The sequence below is a fragment of the Phyllostomus hastatus genome, unplaced genomic scaffold, assembly GCF_019186645.2.
Source record: "Phyllostomus hastatus isolate PE091 unplaced genomic scaffold, TTU_PhHast_1.1 phas_scaffold_1674, whole genome shotgun sequence".
In the NCBI taxonomy this organism is placed as follows: Eukaryota; Metazoa; Chordata; class Mammalia; order Chiroptera; family Phyllostomidae; genus Phyllostomus; species Phyllostomus hastatus.
The window spans coordinates 31,355,394-31,378,151 of NW_025334011.1; the positions used below are offsets into that span (position 1 = coordinate 31,355,394).

Below are 22,758 nucleotides of genomic sequence, written 5' to 3' on the forward strand. Positions count from 1 at the left end.
TAATTTATAAAAGCACATACCACCAAAAATTAAGTACCTAGTAATAAATTGACAAAATATGTCAGCCCCTTATGTAGAAAATTATAAAACTTTTTAAAAGAAGCCTAAATAAGTAAAAAAGATTTACACTGTTTTTAGGTAAGACTAGATATCATAAAGATGTCAATTCTCCCGAAACTAGCCTCACTCTATTAACTGTCAGGACTGACTACCTAAATTATGGTGTAGAGATAGAAAACCAAATCAATAAAATAAAATGGCCTAAAGAGAAACAAAATATAGCACCTTAATGATAGAGCAGAAAAAGATGTACTATTTATAAGAAATCTTGAAATAATTGGCTTTCTTTTACAAAATGAAGTTGAATCCTTTGCATCATATACAAAAGTCAACTGGAGAATGAGAGAAGACTTAATGAAAGACAAATATATAAAACTCTTAGGAGAAAATGTAGAAGAATCTCTTTATTAACCTGGAGTAAGGAAAAACTTCTTAAGTAAAACACCAAAAGTCTGATCTTAAATGGAAAACACTGATAGATTTCACTACATTTAAATTTAAAACTTCTGTTCATCCAATTGCACCAAAAAGACAGTAAAGACAAGCCACAACTTGAGAGAAGTTATTTGTATCAAGAATACATTTTTTAAAACCTGTAATAATCAAAAAGCAAAAAAAAAAATATAATAGTAAAACTGTCAAAAATCATACAGGAATTTTACTAAGAAACATAAATGGGGTTTGTAAACACCTGAAAAGCTACTTATTTGTATTAATAACAGAGAAGTGAAATTATTACCATGAGATACAATACAATGTCATATTCACCAATTTAACAAAAATTAATTGAATAATTGTTAGTGACATGTTGGAACAAGAACTCACCTACTGCTGGTAGAAATGTAAACTCATACAGTCACTTTGGAAAACAATTTTGTATTATTCAGTTAAAGTGATAATGTGCATGTGCTATATCCCAGCAATGCCATCACTAAGAAAATGCCATAGAGAAACTCTTTCTATGTGCATCGAGAGACATATACAAGAATATTCACTGCCTTATTATTTGTAATAGCAAAAACACTGGAAATGACACAAAGGTCTAACAATAGCAAAATGGATAAATTGTGGCATATTCACACAATAGAATAGTTCAATACCCCAAATGGATGAACTATAGCTATGTGTATCCATACAAATGAAAAACACAACCTTGTGTGAGAGAAGCATAGTATAGAATGATATGTGTAATATGATTCAATGTACAAAAACTCAAAAACACAAAAACTAAACAGTGTATTATTTAGGAGTGCTTATTCATGCAGTAAAGCCATAAACAAAAAAGGAATGATTGTCACAAACATTAGTCTGGTGTTCATCTCTTGGGGAGATAAAGTTGGGGTTGGAACTGGAGATGGCGCTCAAGTACCCTCTTAGTTACTGAAATATTCTATTTCATAAAGTGATTGGTACACACATGAGTCTTCATTTCATGATTAATCCTTAAACTTCACTTAAACATTTTATACACTTTTATATGTGTACTTTCACAATAAAAATAGTTTTAAGAATGTACAAAGGAAGAAGAGGTCTTCTTAGGCTGCTATCCTGACTCAAACACAAATTCTCTGATTATTGACCTAATCTGGTAGATGCTTGTCAACAGTAAACAGATATAATCAACTGCAAATAATCAATATTCAATTACTTATTCAAAAAATCAATAGAGAAGCTAAAAATCAAATTATAGACCAGGAAAGAGAAATAAGTAAACTAGAAGATAGATCTGAAGAAATTTTTCAGGGTACAGCATAGAGAAACAGAGGGTGAACAGGAGAGTTTAAGAGATATGAAAGATAGAGCCACCCACTGAATGTCTGTGTCCCCCCAAATTCATTTGTTGAAGCGGTAATCCCCATGTCATGATATTTGGAGGTGGAGCCTTTCAGAGACAATTCCGTTTAGACGAGGTCATGAGGGTGGAGCTATGTTGAGATTAGTGCTTTTATAAGAACATGAATGAACAGAGCTCTCTCTCCCCACCCTGTGAGGACATAGCAAGAAGGTGGTGGTCTGTAAACCAAAAACAGGGCTTTTACAAGAACCCTACCATGCTGGCACCCTAATTGTAGGTTTCCAGTATCCAGAAGTGTTAGAAATTAATGTTTGTTGTCACCTAGTCGATAATATTTTGTTAGCAGTCTGAACTGAATAAGACAGTTAGAATAAGAATCATATGATCAGAGTTCCAGAAGAGGGTAATAGAAACAACAAAGAAGAGAAGGTAGTCAAGGAGATAATAATGGCTGAGTATCATCCAGAACTGGTCAAAGCTACCAAGACACAAAAGATCAAATTGGGGAAACATCACCAAGTAAGATAAAGAAACCCATACCAAGAACCACTGCAATGAATCTGTAGGACATCAAAGACAAACAGAAGATCTTAAGTATCCAGAGAGAGGTGGGCAGGGTAGGGGAGAGTAATGGGAGAAAAATGGGGACAACTCTAATTGAACAACAATTAAAAAAATGTGGAAAAATTAAAAAATAGAATTAATATATGATCCAGAAATTGCACTCTGTGTATATACCCGAAAGATTTGAAAGTGGGATTTCAAAGAGATATTTGTGCACCCGTGTTCATAGCAGCATTATTCCCAACAGCTAAAATGTAGAAGCAAGCCATTCATCAACAGGTGAATGGATAGCCAAAATGTGGTATATACAAACAATGGAGTATTGTTCAGCCTTAGAAAGGAAGAAGATTTTTCAATATGCTATGATGTATTTTATGCTAAGGACATTATGCTAAGTGGAAATAAGGTTTGAGCAAGGTGTCTTTGCAATCCTAAAGTGACTGGTCTTGCAGGTAACCATGTGAGTGGTGTTTCAGGTAACATAGAGGATTAGACTCTCTTTCCTGAGGTTTTGGAATTGCATGTGGCAGGGGCCACCACAGCATGGCAAGTCCTCCAAAAACTGAGAGCTTGACTCTGTGATCTTACAAGTTCCTCCAGGTCCACGGCCATGACACTGTCAGCTCCAAAGAGCAGAATTGATGTATGAAAGGAAAGGGCCAAGGGAGGAAAATCCAGTTAAGTACATTCCTACCAACAGAATCCAGTCTGTGTCCAGCCTTTTCCACTAGGGAGCTCATGTCTCATGTTCTCTGGAATCATTGATTTGTGTCTGGATGGAGACTGTCCAGGCAGTGATAACATATTATTACCTGAGAGGTCCAAAGATCCAAGGTCAATTCCAGTTCCCTCAGAAGGAAGGAACATTTTACCATAGAGCAGAGCCTAGCATTTTTATGGAACTATCCATTCTGGTCTACCGTCAAATTTCTCGAGTTGAGTTTTCATGATTATTCCTCCCCACTCTATCCTAGAACCTCTAAGTATTTTCCCAGATATGTTAACATACAGGAAAGAACATCAGATGCAGATTTAAGATTTTGGAAGTATGAAACTAAAACTATGGTACAACCAAGGTAAACAGACATAGAAAAAGAGAGAGGGAGAGAGAGAAAGATTTGAGATGGAAAAGGCGTAATTAGATCCAATTAAAAAGTATTACAAAATAAATTGAGAAGAGCACAGCAAGAGGAACATGTAAAAGAAACCCTCAGTGATGGAGTTGATGCCATTACCTAAGGAAGGTATGAACAAGCAGCTATCCCTGAGTCCTACCGCTTCAAGAGCTCTGGGAGGAGGACCCAGCATTCTGTGTTTTAATAAGCCCTTCAGGAGATTCTGATGCATGCTCACATTAGAGGGCCCAAGATGAAGATGAAGGTAGGCACAGAGTTCATGTAGCAGAGCAAGGACTCAGTATGGCAATGGTGAATGCACACAGCGAACCAAAGCTACAATCAAATACCAAAAGTAGAAAGAGTGGAAACACCACTATTGGATGCTGGAAATGAAAAAAGGAACTCTACGAGATGTGAATACTGACAAGAAAAGAGGAAAAGTTAGCACTATGAAAACCACAATTAGAGAAACTAAAGAAAAATTTCCTGATAGAAGATAACCTTGGCCTGAATTTTCAAGGGCCCTTAGAGTTTCCTCTGAAAGGAATCCTCAAAAAAAGGGCCCTACTCATGAAGTGGTTTTATTTGGATGCTAACTTTGCTTATTTTTTAACTTATTTATTCTGTTATAATTTCAAACTTATAAGTTGCAAGAATAGTACAAAGACCTTCTGAATACCCCTTTACCCAGGTTCACCACCTGTTTCTACTTTGCCTTATTTACTTTATCATTCCCCCTCTCTACCCATATGCATTTTCTTCTAAAAGTAATTGAGAGGCATTATGTCCCTTTATGCCAAAATACTTCAGTATATACACATTTCCTAAGAGCAACTTTCTCCTACATACCTTCCTAAAATACAACATAATTACAGAACAATTATTAAGATCAGGAAATTTTACCTAATACTCAGTCCATATTTAAACTCTGTCAATTGTCCCAATAATGTCCTTTTTAGACACTTTCTCCTTAATTGTGGATCTAATCCAGGGCCATTCATTTTCATGTCTCTTTAACCTCTTTCAGTCTGGAACACTCCGTCTGCCTTTCTTTGTCTTTCTTGATCTTAAATACAAGCAGACTATTTTTAGAATGTCTCTCAATTTAGGTTCATTAAGTGTTTCCTCCTGCTTAGATTCAGGTCATGGATTTTGGGGGAAAATACCACAGATGTAATTGATGCTGTGTCTTTCTCAGTGAGTTAGATCAGGAGGCAGATGACACTGATTTATCCCAACATTGGTAATGTTAATTTTGATCTACTGTCAGAAGGGCTTTCTCTTGTCCCGTAATAAATTTATTAATTTATATTAGTACAAACTTATGGAATTTTATTTTGTTCCATAATCTGTTATTATCTTGTTTTAGTACTCCAATAGCCCAAATTTGGTGAGCAAGATGGGGTTCAACCTGGCCCTATTTCCATTTGGCATGTTTCCATCATTCTTTGAGCACTTCCTTACTTTCTGGTGCAAGATATTCCAAGCTCACCTTGTGCTTTCCTGTCCTAACCCTGGAACCAGACTTTTCTCCAAGGATCCATGGTTTCTTTTTGCACAGACCAAAACCTGAGTACCAAGTATGTTTGTTGCTAGTATGTCATCACTTCTAAGCACTGTCAGAGGACAGAGCTAGCACACACACACACACATACACACTTGCATGTACACACTCACACGCACACACATAGACACACATACACACATGGGTACGTACACACACTAATTATATACTGATACCTCCAACCTCAATTCTATTCCAACACCATAGGGTGTGGGGGGACTCTGACCAGATGAGAATAAGTCTACCAAGACATGATCTGCTTAGGGAGGAAAAGTGGCCGATCTCTCAAAGGAGAAGGGCCAGGAGTCTTTTCCTCAATGAGCTTTTATTGGGTTCAATTTGCACAGGAATACAGGTAAAGTTCATCAGTCGTTGTCAGGCAGTAAGGATCAAACAATAGATAGCATACAAAGAACTCTGAGAGCTTATTCTGAGTCAGGGTCAGATAGCTAAAGGGCCATAAAACTTTGGGAAACAAACTCATTTCATGCTTGGACCCTTATCAGAAACTTGAGGAAACTTAGCAAAGCAGGTTTCACAGGATTTTATGTTTGCTTTCTTAGGCCTGATCACCCCAGGGAACTGCTCATGCCTGCCCTGGGCTGCACCACCATCTAGCATTGTTTCAGGCTTACATCAGGCAGGAGAAGTACCAGCCAAGAGATTAAGAGACTTCTTGCAGGCAGGATGAGGACTAGGTTATGTCAAAGCTCAGGGGTGAGGGTCCATCACCCTGTTTTTCTATAGCCCCCAAGCCCTTCCCTGAGGGCCCTTTTGTGACCATGACTGTCTTAGGAGTCCTGTCCCAGGACTGTCATCTCTCCCTTGAGGAATCTTACCCTTCTTTGGCTAACCAGTCATCTGCCCAGGGCCAAGCAGGGTGAAGTGAAACAGGCAGAGGTGGTACCCCTACCAGGAAGATAAGCTTTGTATCCTTAGTGCCTTGTGGTCACAAGTTCTCTTACTCAGCCTTAGCCATGGGCGGTTACAGTTTCCGAAACTAGGCAGGGCAGTTCCCAACAACAGGGTACATTCTTCTGATCCCCTCCCCCTTTCCACAGTTGTAACTTCTTCCTCCAACACTGTTACTGGGTTTGGCTGGGTTTGTTCCACTCATTGATGATGACTGGTTCCTATAGATTTTTCAAGAAGAAAAGGAGAGATTACAGTGATTTAAGACCTGTGCCCTCAAATTTAACAGCAGAGGTGGGCATGGGAAGAACATATGCAGAAGCTTCAAACAATCACTATTTACTCAGGATCTGGCAAAGCTTGTTTTCCCTTTTACAGCAGTGGTTCTCAACGGTGTGCATAGCACGTCTCCTGTGAATCTTTTCCTACCTGGTGTGTAAAATTCATTGTTGCTATAAGTGCATATAACTGCAGCAATAACATTTGGCAGAAGGGATGTTGAGCTGAGAGGGGTACTACCTCCTATGAATCTAAGGTCAAGAGTAGTAAGTCAAGCCATCCCTTCAAAAGACTGCATATTTATGGGAAGCTGTAAGAACTCTGGGCTCTTAGATTCACAGCACTGTCCCACCCGCATGAGAATGAGCTCTGAGGGATAACCACATGATTCACATGTTAGCCCTGATGCCCTTCTACTATAGCAGCAATGCTTTAAAGCTCTTGCTGACATGGTTGCTATTGCCTTGACTTTTTAAATCCCCTCAAGTGACAGGCCACATATGTTTATTTCAAAATGAGCTACAAACACTCAGAGCTGAAAACCACTGTCCTAAATGGAGAAGACTATTTTAACACTTAGAAGACATAGAACAGTTTGCCGACAAAAATCTCCGATTTGAAAATAACACAGAAGACAGTGAAGACTGAAAAAAGGCAACCAAGGAGAGATCAAAAGTCAATTAAGATTCAGAACATTATTTAAAATTAAAATCAGTTGGAAAATTGAACTTGAGGACTCTCTGGCAAATAACAATGTTTTGGACGGGATTCAGGCAAGTAAGGTACAACCCACAGGCCAGATGGAACACAGAGAGGATGGTAAATGAAGTAAACTAGTAGCTAGATTTCTCCTCTCTAATAACTTTGTTCAGAGAAGTGAGGAAGAAATACTTTTTTCAGAAATTAGTAAGGTAAAATGATTATCCTATGATCTCACTGAAAAGAAAATGAAAATGTTCAAGCTCACTATAGAAGCCACATAAGTGAAAAGAGAACATGGAGACTAGCAGCATGGAGTGACAAAGGATGACACAGATTATATATATAACAAATAAGAACAAAAATCAGTAATCCATTTTCTCTCTTGAGATTAGGAAGACCAAGTAAAGCCTGGGGTGACTGACTCCCTGGGCTGTCATAGCTCAGGTGGGCTCAGGTATGAGGTATGCTGAAACCTTGGAGTCAGAGCCTGAGGAGGAAGAATTTCTGAAGCAGGAAGAGAGGGTCTGATAGCTGGCCCACAGGGTTGCCTGTCTGGAGCCTGTCAGGCACTTGACAGTAGATTGTCTTAGCATTCTGACTTCTAAGATGGCTCCCTCTGATTCTGAAATCTGCAGAGGCCCACCTGACCAGTAGGACATGGTATAAGGGGTCCAGGAGACTATGATCCTGGGAGTCAGGTGAATAGTTATCCTGGTGATTCTGGCAGTCATTCTCTGACATCCAAACCTAGCCATCAGCTGAAGAGTGTGGAAATCTAGGAACTGCTCTCTGGAGAAAAAGGTGTGCAAGACCAGGGCAGAGGGTCAGGGTCCTCTTGTAGAAAGCTAGAGTTTCTAGGCAGAGGCAGGCAAATCCACAGGAAGCAGGTGAGATAGAAGGAGAAAACTGTTATTTAGTCAAAGCTGACACAGATCCTGCCTGACCAAAAGAAGGTTCTGGCTGCTGGAAAGCAGGTACCAATTTATTGGAGTAAATCAAACAAGATTGGCATATTTGAAAGATACCAAAATAAATCTGCATCACCTAAACACCCAGGTAAAGATCAGGGACATTTCCCAGGATGGATGGAGATTTGTATTCCAGAATCCAGAATCCTCACCATGACGTTCAGAGTTGTGGAAGATGATCAAACTCTCCAGAATCTGTCCCCCTCCAGGCCTAGCACACAGTCTAATCCAGATAGATGGCCAAGCTCACCTCATCCATTTGGGAGTTAGGCTATTCACAGCCCTCCCCAGTAGCTAAATCATCAGACTTTCAGCTAGAATTGCCTGATCCTGGCACATTCCTAAGCTCAGATATGAGAACAAATACTAGGTGTCGTGCTAACTAGCCATTAGACCAGCTCTGGGCTTATCCTGAAGATCTACTGAGCATTTGTCTGTAGAGCAGTGCCACAAAATGAAATGAACAGACATGACTGAGCAAGCCCCAGGACACTGATTTTAGCCATTAAGTTTCAAACCAAGAAAATCTTGGGTTCTAAATCTTGGTCAATTAGGTCAATTTCTAATTAGGAGGAAGGAGGAATTTTTAACACAGTTTTATAGCAGTTTACACTAGGTGCATAATAAATAATAGCAATTTTGCATAATGAAAAAAGTTATTTTTTCTTTTTTGCAAGTTTTATTGTTTCATAATGTAGAAAAACATCTGAAGTACTCCTACAACTCATTAACTCATTAAATGTCTTCAACACTTATGTTGGATGCTTTTATGTGGGGAAGGAATTTTTCCTTCCATAAATAATGGAATTTTTCCTTCCATAAATATGGAATTTTTCCATAAATAATTAACAGCAACAAAAAGTCAGTAATAAATAAAGCATCCTCAAAAGGAAGTGGCCAACATTTCAATCTAAGGCAAATATCCTCAGACACTAACTTGTAAAACTCCTCATTTCCACAGAACAGAGCTAGAGCCCCATTGCCAGAATTTTTAGCTGAAGTTTTGGAGTCAGAATTTAATTCCAGCTTCCACAAAAGTAGAGCTGTCTGGGGAAATTCGTCTTGCCTCTTTTATTAGGTCAGACTTAAGTTAGGCCTGGAGTTGAGGAAGAGAGTTCATCCATTCACTCTTTGAACAACTATTTCTTGAGCACCTGCTCCTGCCAGGTACTGCATTAGGATCAGGGAATACAATGTTGACAGAACAGACATGACCCCTGTCCACTCTGGCTTGCAGTGCAGATGGTGAGACATGTATTCATTACATTACCTCAATATCTTAAAAGCAACCGTGAAAAAACTACATGGGGAAAGAACACAGAACTATGCAACCTGACTGACTATGGGGGTGAGGGAAGGCTTTCCTGAGGAAGGACGGCAGATGGCCATCCAAGAGTGGGCTAAGAGGAAGACTGGGGACCTAATGAGTGGCATGGGGGGACCAAAGGCCCATGTGGCCAGGGAAGAGTAGCTAGTGAGGCAGTCAGGGCCAGTTCTGGAAGATTCTTAAAGACTTAAGGATTTTAATTTTTATTCTAAGAGCAGCAGAAAGTCAAGTAAGAGTGAGGCCATGAGATACACATTTTTGAAGATGATGCTGGCTGCCTGGAGGCTACTGGTGTTTGTTTAGGCAAGAGAGCTCAGAGGCTTGGTGTGGATGAGGCAGAAGAGAAAGACAGAGATGGATACCTTTTAGAGAGATAGAGGTTGGCACATGGGAAGTGGAGGGTGAGGCAAAGGAGGTTTTCACTGATAACTCCTCTCTCTCTAGCTATGCTGGATGGCTGGCACTTAAGGCAAGGTTTCTGGGAGGCTTCTGAACAAGTTGAAATGTGCTCATCTCTCCCCTTGTATCTGTACTTTTGCAGGTGCCACATGCTCTACCCCCACGTATGTTGAACATGCAAACATCCAAGTCAAGAGTTACAATGAGAACTCCAGGGAGCGGTATACTTGTAACTTTGGTTTCAAGCGTAAAGCTGGGACGTCCAGCCTGACTAAGTGCCTGCGTAATGAAGATACAAACATTACCCAGTGGACAATTCCCAGTCTCAAGTGCATCAGTGAGTAGCCATCCCTGCCCTATCCCTCCCCTCCACCCTTGCCAAGGACACACAGACAGCAGTGCCGCAATATGGGTCCCTAATTGAGTCCATCGGAGAGGCCAAGGGATTTGTGTTGAGACCTGAGGCTAAATACAGCAACGGGGCTCTAAACACCTCCTGGAGGTGGAAATACATGGGCTTTGGTGGGGAAAAGGGGGCTCACACAATTCTGGGTTCATATCTTGGCTCTGCCACTTAAGTCTGTGAGACCTTGGGCAAGGGCCTTAACACCTTAGAACTCTAGGTTTCTCATCTAGAAAATGGATCTGATGTCAACATTGTGGCTTGTAGGAGAATTAAGTGAAACCTGGTAAATATTAACTATTATTACCATCAATGCTTTAAGATTATGGTAGCAAGAATTTGGCTACGGACAAGGGCATGTTCTCAAGCATGCTTGCTTCCCAGAGAGCTTTTCCAATTTCTCCCTAGGAGAGAGCCTGGAGGAAAATGATTGCCATTTTTCTCCATTGGTATCTACCTGAGAAGACTGGGGAGACACAGGGCACAGATTCCCTTTACTCAGTTACCCAAGTCTGGTGTCCAGTCAGTGCTCCAGAGCAAATGTGAGGGAAAGTTGCCAGAATCAATTTTTTTAAACCATCTACAACTGAATAACCATGCCAGAAGGAGCTGAATAATCTTGCTGTGGAAGCCAAATTGTGCCATGTCTAGAAATACTAATCCCTTTACTCTAGAAAAATAAAGATGAACCCACAGCCTTCCAAGAGAATTCTGTTTTAACATTTATTGCTCACTTGGTATATGTCCGACAGCGAGCTAGATACTTTCTCATATAACATTTGTGAAAATTCTCAATCTTTCTGTGGGGGGAGCTGACCAGAGGAGGTTGTTCCATAGCAAACTCATTCTGTTGAAGGACTCCTTGAAGAGCCAGACTTCCTCATTGAATTCATAGTGTTTAGATCACCTGGCGGCCCCTCCCCCTCTCTTTGCATTACTGTCGAAGGCAGGGCAATGAGGAACCCTCCTCCTCGATGCAGAAGACTGACAGATCCTTTCCCTGAACTATCTTATCAAGGATGCTTAAATATATACCCTTGGAAGTTGGAGATAGCACCTCCTTCTGGGAAAAAGGCAGACATGGTGATGCCATTAATAAAAGACTTAGATCCCCTGAGCTCAGGCTTCCTCTGCTGTGATGAAGCCTGCTGGATGTATCTGTTTAGGTCCAGCCATGTTGCCCCTGGGGGGCCTGGAGATGAGGGAATTGATGCAGACATACTGATGTAACTGCTGCCTGCTGTATTTGCAGCCTGTGTTTGCATCTGCATGAGAACTGCAGGTTGGGAAACACTGTAGTTTATTTCCTGTGCTTCTGATCTAGCCTAGGAAGCCAGAGGTATCTGTTTTAAATACATATACTTATTTTTTATTTAAATCCAGTTCTGCAGCTACCCCAGGTTCTACCCTCAAGAGCATAAATGTCATGTGGTTGTCCTCTCTCTAGGAGACCCCTCCCTAACTCGCCCGAGGCCACACTCCACAGTAGCACCGACAGGGGTGACCCCAGAGCCAGACAGCCCCTCCCCTTCTGGAAAAGGTAGGAATGTTGGAAATGTTTTAAGGACTTTCATTCTCTTTTAACACTCAGGTGCCCACACAGCCCTCAGATTCATGGACCACTGCTGGAGTTCCACTACGAATTTATGTAATAGGAAACATTCTTTTAAAGTCAAGAAAAAAACTTAACTTTAGCTTCATTTTCCATTTTAAATCAAAGGTGCTTCATATCCAGGTTTTATATGTGCATGATTAATAAGGTTTGAAATCCACTCTTACTACGTCAGATCTAACTTAATTGTAGACTTCTACCTTCGTCAAAACTGGGGAGGGTCTGGGATTTTACCTGTCCCACGTGTTAGCCTGCCACAGTTCCAGGGGTACTGGCAGAAGACACAACACTGCTGGATCAGAGACTTGTTGGGGCCATCACTTTCTAAAGTATGTAAATGTTGAATTGCTGTGTTGTACACCTGAAATTAATACTGTATGTCGATTATAAATAATTTATTTTAAATCAACAACAGAAAACAGTACATGAGTTCTGGTCCTATAAGGAGCTCTGTAAGGGTTAATAAAGAAATAAATGGCTCTCAGAAATGTGAGAGAGCCCTGCAGAATTGCCTCCCAACAATCCTGAACAACAGCAAATTGACTGTGATGGCTCTAGTGTAGAAGCATTGCACAGCGCTGCCAGTGTCCCAGATTTCCACCGAGTCTTAAGCAATCATCTACCCCAATTTCCTCAGCACTGTGTCATGTTAAGAAAATTCAAAATCTTGGGTGCCAAAATATCATGGGACAATGTGCCCCATAACCTATGATACCCTCACTTTACACTTAATTCTTGACCTTTTGTGTCCCATTATCCAGTTTGTGGCTTTTCCTGGCCCTTGTCTCCTCCCCTCCAGGCATAGCCACCCTGTCCTGCTTGACATGCCTTCCCGAGGGCACTGGTTCCTAAACGTGGCTATCCACCGAGATCACCTTGGAACTCTGGACAGCCATCTGGGAATCAGAATCCTAGAGGCTCTGCGGGTGATTCTTCGGTAGCCAAAGCTGAGAACCACTGCTAAGGGGGGGGGGTAGAGGAAGGGAGGGGCCAGAGGAAGTTCCCTCCTGGTTAGTTGGCTACAGACAGAAGGAAGAGGTTGAGGTACTGGCTATATTTAAGTTCGGGGTAATTCTAAAGCTCCTTTGATCAGAGTCACATCTGATTAACCCAATTGATAAGAATAATTAAGTGGCCTCTCCTGGTCCTGCCTTCATGTGCCAAACACTTGATCAGATGAAACTGCACAGTTGAAATCTCAGATGTGAGGGTGTCATCTTTGATGCAGAGTGATGTGGCAAGGGGCCCTTGGATGGGATGGCCCTGGGGGAACTTGATCTGCACAGTACCTGGCGTGCCTGCAGCCTGGGAAGTTCGAGGAAGTGACACAGGACTACAAGGCATGATAACTTCTCACAGCATCTGTGGCTAGAAGCGCATGGGGAAGTGGCCCCAACAGTGTGGTCAGACAGCCAAAGATGCTGAGACTGGGGCAAAGCTGGACATTCTTCAAATACACTTTGTAGTTGAGATGGCCTGATATCAGGCTTCCCCTTATTTAGAAGTGTTGTGAAAACATGTGTAAAAGAATCTAAAACCCACATCCCAGTTGTCTTTGGCAAATACTGTATCACTTATTTTCTTGAGATCAATCTCCCCTAGTAAACAAGTCTGGCTCTACTCTAATCTTTGAGATATTTAACTTACATGTACCATGACATATCACTATAAATTCTCTAGCATTCTCAAAAGTCTGTGGCCATTAAGGAATTTTCATGAAGAGCCATGGAACATGTGCTGGGGGAGAACTGGCCCAGGGTGGGCTCAATTACAGCAGGTATTACGTTCACTCGGTTCTGGAGCTAAGAAAGTGACTATTCTAAACATTGGTGTTCTCCATGTGTTGCACCTTCCTACAGAGCCAGCTTTCACTTTCAAGTCAGACACCACAACGGCCACAAAGCCAGGTACTACACCCCACTCCAGGCTGATGACACCAAATCCTCCTTCTGCAGAAACCACAGAGGTCACTGGGAATGAGCCCTCCCAAGACCAATCTCAAACAACAGCAAAGGCCTTGGAACACACTGTCTCTGCCTCTCTGGAGAAGCCAGGTTAGCATTGACTTCGCATGCTTTCAGAGCAGTCAGCCTCTGCCTGCATGACATTATACCATCCAAAGTCAGGACAACTTAGCAACCCTCTGCCACCTGCTTTCTGTCTGCTGCAGCCTTCTTGCTCTGGTCTCTATTTTTGTGCTTCATCTTGGCTCAGTCCGATGGAAAAAAAAAGTCCATCTCCCATGTGTGACAAGGCTCACCATATTAACCTGATTTGCCAAGAATCTGAACATCTGCCTCCTCGCAATATAGGAGGACAGAGGAAGCTTTTCACCATCTGGAGTCATGATCTATGGGATGGAGGAGCTCTCGGTAATTTGTATCTTCTGTAAGGGCATATTTGATTATATTTTTTTCTTTTTCATTTAAAAAAAATTTTTATTGTTGTTCAATTACAGCTGTTGTCCCCATTTCCCTCTCCGCCCGCCCCCCCCCCCCCGCCTTTACTTGTAAGGGCATATCTGATTCCTAAGTGTGGCCCAGCATCTAAAAGAAATAATTGCTTTGCTTGTTCTTTGCTAAGATGAGTTTGGCTTTGCCAGAGATGAATTTCTCAAGGCTTTAAGGTGAGAAACAAATTGTCCAGAATTTCTCCTGCTTAATGAGAATAATGCCTTTAGGACTACAGTCATAATTGAGATGCAATTTCTTCTCTGCAGGTGCACATGCATACAATTCCACAGCCGTCTCTGGTAAGTATTTACCTTTGTCATGGCAGTGTTGATGCTTGGAGGACCATGGTCCCAGGAAGCTGAACAGTCCTGGTTTGTGCCAGCTGTCCCTGCACGATCACTGCTAGCATTTCCTTTCACTCTCAAAAGTATCTCAGTTTAGAGACAAAGTTACATGATCACCCTATTTATAGAATTCTTTATTTGACATCAGTTATCTTTATCTTGGTACCTTCCCACTGTCAGACTCCTGATATGGAAACCAGAGAGTAGACACATCATGAAAAAGGCGTATTCAGCAATTCAGTTCTGCTAGCAGGGCCAGACTTCTGTCCAGAATTATTAGGAACCACAAGTGAGTGCTGGTTTCATTGAGATGATATCCTGCCGACACATAGGTTACACTACTCTCCCAGAGTGTTAGCACCACGTACGTACAGCCAGACTGTTCAAATTTCTCAGGCTAGAAGGCTTCTTTTTACAGAAGATGAAAGAACACTAAGGCTAGAAGTTCGAATGCCTCAGGAAATGTAAGTAGGAAAATTAAAAAGTGTTAGCAAGAATGAAAGAAAAAGATGAAAGGAGAGGAGAGCTCAGAAGAGAGAAAAAGAGGAACAGAAGCAAAAAGAGAGAAATGCAAGTAGTAAGAAAGGATCTAATACTTTTGTCTGACAGGTTTTCAAATGAACCCAAAAAACTACTAATTTCACATGGGCAAAAATGATTTTTTTTTCTGATTTCCAAGTTTTCCTGCTAGGGAAGGATTCATAGTTTTGTGGTTACATTTTATCTGCATTAGTGTCATCTGGAAAAAGTCAAGTGGCTTTGGTCATTTCAGCAGTTCGTTGATTAAAATGGCTTTTTAAAAAAATCAGTCATATATGCAAAGGCAAGACATTTCAGAAAGGCTCTTTGTAGAGTAGTTTCATAGAGAAGCTATGGCATTTAATAACAAGGATGTGGAAACAAAAATATGTTTATCATTTAAGAGGAGACCAATAAATAAAGAAGCCAAGCTAATTTTTCTTTTTATGTCTTATACTGCATTAATCTTTCTACAGTTTTAAAATTTTTATTCATTTTTTTAAATTGATAATATTTGCACAGGGTTTAAAAATTTTTTTAATTACAAAAGGATATATGTAGTAAAAAGTAAGCCCTGTGTCTAAAAAATCCCCTTGCTGGAAGGAAGAAACTCCTGTTCCCAGATTTCTGTGGGCCTTTTCAGAGAAAGTCAGGATGTAACCACACACAGAGGATGAATGGTGCTGGCCAGTCAGGTGTTTTATTGTCACTGTTCTGCACCCTGTTTGTTTCCATTAGTGGTATATCTTGGAGATCCTTCTACATCAACACATAAAACCATGCTATTCTTTTTAACAGCTTCAAAATATTCCATAGCACGAATTTGCCACAATTTATTCGGCCAAACCCTATTTGGACATGTGATTGCTTACATTCATTGGCTATGTTACATGATTAATTGGAAAACCATGTATTGTTCTGCATATGTGTGAGTATAGCTATAGGATAAAATCCTACACATAAAATTTTGGGACCATATTTTCTATATAGATTTTCAAACTATTTATTGTGGGCTATAATCTAGAATATATATTTTTTCCAATTCGTGTCTCCCACTGGGTTAAACTATGAGAAAGTCACTCCTAAATTCTGAAATGTAATATGATAAACATAAACTAAACATGTACAATAGACAAAGATACCTATGTGCAAGGAACTGTTAAAATACAGAGATTTAAAAGAAAAAAATAGCTTTAAGCCTTTCATATTACATGAATAAGAAAGTCTTCTTTCAGGCTGCTTAAAATATAAAGATAGCATGTTAACAATTATAGGACAGAGCAAGTAATTTCAGCAGGGAGATAAAAACTAGATATATTTCATTTATATTACTTGAGTTTCATCTCCTAAGAAGGTATATGCTAAAATGAATAGCATGCTTATTTTATGAAAACACTTAGTGATAATGCATTCAGAGTATGTCACATACAATTGCAGGCACCTGAGACCTAAGAGTATGCCCAGGACTGTTACCAGTGACAGAGGTACTTGCTGGTGCCCTAGGCATCAGTGGGTGTTGCTATTTCTATATGAATAAGCAATCAGTTGAGTTCATCTTTGTAAGGAAATATAAATAATGCTTCACTATAGTGGTCGCTAAGTCAATGTTTAATGTTTTAATCAGCCCATTGATACTACCAATATCACTTTTTTTTAAAATAAGTTTATAAAAGGTATCACAACTTTTAAAGTTGCTATTTTTGGTGCTATAGAAAATGGTAAATAGTAGATGCTGAATAAATATTGAAAAATTTGCAAATTGGTAAGTGAATTTGAGGGCTTTAACCTTTGAATAAATATTAAAGTGTGACTCATCATTTCATTGCCTTCAATATCTACCGCCTCCTTTGGCAGTCATCCTCATCAATATCTTTATTCAATAATTCCAATATCTGCTCTCTGATTCTCGACTAAGGTATTCTTGAAGAGTCTCAATTGTAAAAAATAAGGTAAAAAAATGCTACCTATGACAGTGTTCACATAGCCATATTCATGTAGTACACTGAGAACAGGAGTTTGATTTTCTGAATGCGTTACAGCTGTAGTCGGGCCATCGGAAATAAGTTCGCTGTGCTCAGTCTGCTCGACCTTTCATAGGAGCTGCATCTCTGTCATTCATCTGTCCAGTCAATACAAATTGAGATCCTATTTTGTGCCAGATATGGTCCTACACTGCAATGAAATGCAGATTTCTCATTAAAAAACAAATAGCACTTACTTTTTTAAAAACATTTTTCCTTTTTATTGAATTTATTGGGGTGACTTGTTAACAAAATTACAGGTGTCAGGTGCATAGTCCCACAGCACATCATCTGTACACTGTGCTGTGTGTGCACCTCCCCAAGTCAAGTGTAAATGGTACTTAAAATGTGCATACTTCAACTTATGGAATGTTAATGATTTTATTCAATCAATTAAATATTGATTATCTACTCTGACCGCAACACTTAGAATGTTCTCAGTATAGTAAGAGATAGAAAAGAAACTAGGAAAAGTGCCCAGGCATAATGAATTGACATTCTTTTTCAAAATTGCCCTCATCAAATACAAACACACAAGGATCCTGGGCACAGCAACATCAGAAATGCGTACTAAGCCCTGGCTGGCTTAGCTCAGTGGATTGAGCACGGACTGCGAACCAAAGTGTCGCAGGTTCGATTCCCAGTCAGGGCACATGCCTGGGTTGCAGGCCACGGCCCCCAGCAACTGCACATTGATGTTCCGCTCTCTCTCTCTTTCTCCCTCCCTTCCCTCTCTAAAAATAAATGAATAAAATCTTTAAAAAAAAAGGGACAGATGTGTTAAAAAAAAAAAAAGAAATGCGTACTGAATGACCTAGTTTGCAGGTGTTGCTAAGGAATGGCAATTCCCTATATATTCACAAAGGACCTTTCATCAAACACGTGGAATAGTAGTCACTGGGTGTCTGGACTGCCTCACAGCCTCAGACCCAACATGCACTGTAGGTTGAACTCAAGGCAGCAGCACTGACCTTCTTGGCGTCCTGTGTAATAATCCACTTTTTCTCCTCCCTTTCCCAGACTCTAATCCTCTTCTCTCATCCTCCATCTCGCCAAATCTCTCTCACTTCCTATTTCTCTAATCCATGCACCGCCCCCAACCCTGAGGAAACATGAAAGGGTGGAGAATTGTGGCAGTTGATATTTTAGTCCATTGTTTTAGTGATTCTGGTTTCAATTTCTCTACTAAATTTGTCTGTTATAACTAAGGAAGAGGCCAAGCATTTGAGTTTAATTCACTAAATTCAAATTGCTTTGTTTGGATCACTGGCTCAGAAGACCTCTTCTCACTTGAGTTTGAGTCTGCAGTTTTTATTCTCATTAAAAGGAAACCGGAAGAAGCATTGTGAAACACAACTATTGTTTACATTGACTTGCCTTTTCCAATAAATCTCTCTATAAACAGTAAATGCACACTAAGCGGATTAGTCAGTGTGAAGAAATAGCTTATCATAGGCTGCAATATCTTTGCTGATAACAGATTTCTGACTTTTAGTCCTGCTGATGAGTAATATTAAGTTGGAAAACTCAAAACATCTGTCACCAATTTCCCACGTTTTCTGTTCCTTCTTTTGGAACAAGTTTTCTATGCTTACTTCTACTGAAAGTAGTTTTGAAGACTTGTAAAGTTGTAAAGTTTTGCCCAAATTTTTGAGGGAAAAATAAGGGTGCGTATTATATATGGGTGTTAGTAATTCTGCATCTATATAAATGTTTTTAATTCTTTTATTTATGCTGATGTGTTTAAAATGTAACTTTAAAAAGCATCTGTATATCTGTATGCAAAACAATGCCCTGGAATACAATAACTGGTTTAGTTTCTAAATATAAACAAGTAAATAATTAATTGAATTAAAAAATTAAAATGAAAGATTTTTTCCTGAAAGTGTGGACCAAAAAATGTGGGTGTGCATCATATATGGCAAAATATGGTCCTTTCTCATGTCCTTAGAATTCCTAAAAGCAGAATTAGAGAGTCAAAGGAGATAGTCTTCTCTAAAGCTTTTGTTATGCTGCCGACTCCCCTTGAGGAAAACTGCATACATTTACACTCCTACCCAGGAGAGAACCTGGTTTTGCCACACATCCATGTATTTAGCTGTTTTTCAAGATGGTTGTATTTTGAAAGCTGAGCCATGGGATATTCCTCTTGCCTACAAAGTTATGTGTTGGTTGTATAGGCACAGGTCCAAAAAGCTTAATAGTCTAGGAGACGGAAGTGACTCATGGCCCCCAGTGAGACAGCTGGTTGTCCAGATGTTCAGGGTTGTCATGGGGCAGCTAGGTGATTTTTGCAGGGAGATTTCATAACATTAAGTCAAACTGGCCAAATTTGCTTGGAGCTTATTATTTACACAAGTGTTTTAAAAATAGCTATGCTCACCCTGCCCACAGGATAAGCCTTTTGCTTCCACACAAAGATCCCACTGTTCAGGTCTAATAAATCTAAAAGCTGTCATCACTGCTGGCCTTCCACCCTTAACTCCTCCCACCCCTCTGTGCTGTCCCTTACAACTCAGTCCACATGTTTTGTTCCTTTTCTTAAACATTACCTTATTCTCCTCTCATCTGTAGGACCTCTCTTATAACACCTCTTCCTTCTCCTTATCACCCTTCCTCTGTCATAAAAAGTAGCAAATAAATAAATAATGATAATGAAATTGGAAGACAAATGGCACTGCAAGCTATCATTTCTATTTTCTTTTTCCTTTGGTTCTAGCCTTTTATTTACAGTTCATTCTTGATTTTACTTTATTATTTTTAAATATATTTTATTGCTTATGCTATTACAATTGTCCCATTTCCCCCTTCACTCCCCTCCACCCTGCACCCCCCTCCCACCCACATCCCCCCCTTTAGTTCATGTCCATGTGTCATACTTATAAGTTCTTTAGCTTCTACATTCCCCATACTATTCTTACCCTCCCCTGTCTATTTTCTACCTACCATCTATGCTACTTATTCTCTGTACCTTTTCCCCCTCTTTCCTCCTCCTACTCCCCTGTTGCTAATCCTCCATGTGATCTCCATTTCTGTGGTTCTGTTCCTGTTCTAGTTGTTTGCTTAGTTTGTTTTCATTTTTGTTTTAGATGTTGTTGTTAATAATTGTGAGTTTGCTGTCTTTTTATTGTACATGTTTTTCATCTTCTTTTTCTTAGTAAGTCCCTTTAACATTTCATAAAATAAGGGCTTGGTGATGATGAACTCCTTGAACTTGACCTTATCTGGGAAGCTCTTTATCTGCCCTTCCATTTTAAATGAAAGCTTTGCTGGATAGAGCAGTCTTGGATGTACGTCCTTGCCTTTCATGACTTGGAATACTTCTTTCCAGCCCCTTCTTGCCTGTAAGGTCTCTTTTGAGAAATCAGCTGACAGTCTGATGGGAACTCCTTTGTAGGTAACTGTCTCCTTTTCTCTTGTTGCTTCTAGGATTTTCTCCTTCATTTTTACTTTGGCTAATGTAATTATGATGTGCCTTGGTGTGTTTCTTCTTGGTTCCAACTTCTTTGGGACTCTCTGAGCTTCCTGGACTTCCTGGAAGTCTATTCCCTTTGCCAGATTGGGGAAGTTCTCCTTTATTATTTGTTCAAATAACTTTTCCACTTGTTGCTCTTCCTCTTTTCCTTCTGGTACCCCTATAATTCAGATGTTGGAACGTTTAAAGATGTCCTGGATGTTCCTAAGTCTCTCATTTTTTTGAATTCTTATTTCTTCATTCTTTCCTGATTGGATGTTTTTTTCTTTCTTCTGGTCACCTACACCTTCCTTCCTACACCATTGATTTGAGTCCAGGATTCCTTCCCATCACTACTGATTCCCTGCACATTTTCCTTTATTTCACTTAGCATAGCCTTCATATTTTCATCTAATTTGCAACCAAATTCAACCAATTCTGTGAGCATCCTGATCACCAGTGTTTTGAACTGTGCATCTGATAGGTTGGCCATCTCTTCATTGCTTAATTGTACTTTTTTCTGGAGCTTTGACCTGTTCTTTCATTTGGGCCATGGTTTGTTTGTTTGTTTTGTCTCAATGCACCTGTTACACAGTGAGGGGTGGAGCCTTAGGTGTTCACCAGGACTGGGTAACCCACATCGCTGTGTTGTGAAGCTGTATGTGGGGAAGGGGTCTGAGAGGGAACAATGGCATTTGCTCTGCTCTCTGCCACATTTCAGTCATTTCCCCCACATCCCCCAAGCAAACTGGGTCCTTCTGGTGCTGATTCCCATGTGGGTGGGTTTGTTACATTCTAGGACCCTGTGGGTCTCTCCAACAAACTTTCCTGTGAGGCTGGGAGTTTCTCAATCAGGTGTTTTAATCAGCATTTTGAGGCTTTATTTCCCCAAGCTGGGACCCTGGGTTGCACAGTCTGTCTTGCTCCCCAGTTTTGCCTGGTTTATCTGCGCACAAATGTGGGAACCACCCAGTCCACCAGCCACCTTGTGCACCGTGCCTGTCCACATTCTACTGCCTCACTGCATCTGCCAGCTGCAGCTTTGCCTCAACCCCTCTCCGTCCCAGCTCCCCAACTCCGCCCCTCCTACCCATCTGGATGAACGTGTCTACTTTAACTCCTTGGTTGTCAGACTTCCACACAGTTCAATTTTCTGTCAGTTCTAATTGTTTTTTGTTTCTAAATTGTTGTTGTCCTTATTTTGGTTGTGCGAGGAGGCACAGCATGTCTACCTATGCCTCCATCTTGGCCAGAAGGCACTGATTAAGCTATCATTTCAGGTTTTTGCGAAGCTGCAGAAAAGGGGGAGGTCATGTCAAAGGACAACCAAGGAGGACCCTTGCTGTGTCTGTTGTTTTCCTGACTTTGGAGTTAGCAGCAAGCATTTCTTCTCACAAAGTGCTAGCCTCCTCATCCTCATATGTCCACCTCAGCTTCTGATCCCCTCCTGACTTACTCTTGTCCTTTCCCATCACCATGTCACTCAGCTCAGGAAGCACAAGGATTGGGAGCAGAGGTCTGGGTATAAGATGAATGGGGACAGTTTGAACTGGCAGTGTCAGTGGGAAAGAAGTGAACTTTTTGCCCAGATGAATAGATTGGATTTCATGGACCTTAAGAAATGTTAACAACAGTAAGCTGGTTGGGGAGGTGTTTGGATCTCTCTTCAGGAACGTAAATTGTAAAGAATTTTTAGATTCTTGGAAATGAATCTGCTACCTGGACTTTTAGCATGATACCAACTTAGTTCTCTTGTTTTACATTGGCAGTATCCATACCTGTCCTTGTGATTTGTGGAGTGTGTGTGGCATTTCTTCTAGTACGTTACTGCAAAAAATCAAGGTGAGTGGCACAGGAAAATCACATTAGACAAGATTCTTCCGTTCCTCTGAGAAAAAAGCTTCATTATCATGACTCTGGCCCTTTCCTGGCTAGAGACGCTGGCTGTCACTCTCACCCCCTTCTGTGTTGGCCAAAAGGAGTGTTGGAGCTGAGGAGTCACTGAGCCAGTCCTAGAGAGCCCTTCACTTTCCAAAGCAAGCCACTAATCAGAAATGGGGCCACCAGAACCTAACTGATGACATGGGGCCAATTTTACTGAGAGCCAGCTCAGAAGGAAAGGCTGTGCCAAATAACCAATTTGATATACATGCAATTTGTATCAATTCTTATCATATAGTCATGAATATATTCTTCTTGAACACATATTAAATATGGATATAACTTTTTATAAATATACTCCTTCATGTCAGCCTTACTTTTAT

At 40.4% G+C, this 22,758-nt stretch overlaps 1 protein-coding gene across 2 annotated transcripts in view; it reads left to right on the forward strand.

The window, feature by feature from the left end:
- The window catches only part of IL15RA (interleukin 15 receptor subunit alpha), a 37,748-nt gene that overhangs the window by 12,679 nt on the left and 2,311 nt on the right, over positions 1-22,758 (forward strand). Inside the window, exons 2-6 of one of the 2 annotated variants that reach the window (XM_045857990.1) lie at positions 9,831-10,025; positions 11,539-11,631; positions 13,563-13,757; positions 14,423-14,455; positions 22,264-22,336. In XM_045857990.1, coding sequence (XP_045713946.1) covers positions 9,831-10,025; positions 11,539-11,631; positions 13,563-13,757; positions 14,423-14,455; positions 22,264-22,336 — 589 coding nt within the window. The remainder of the gene's footprint in view (positions 1-9,830; positions 10,026-11,538; positions 11,632-13,562; positions 13,758-14,422; positions 14,456-22,263; positions 22,337-22,758) is intronic. The other variant, XM_045857991.1, reaches the window with a different exon arrangement.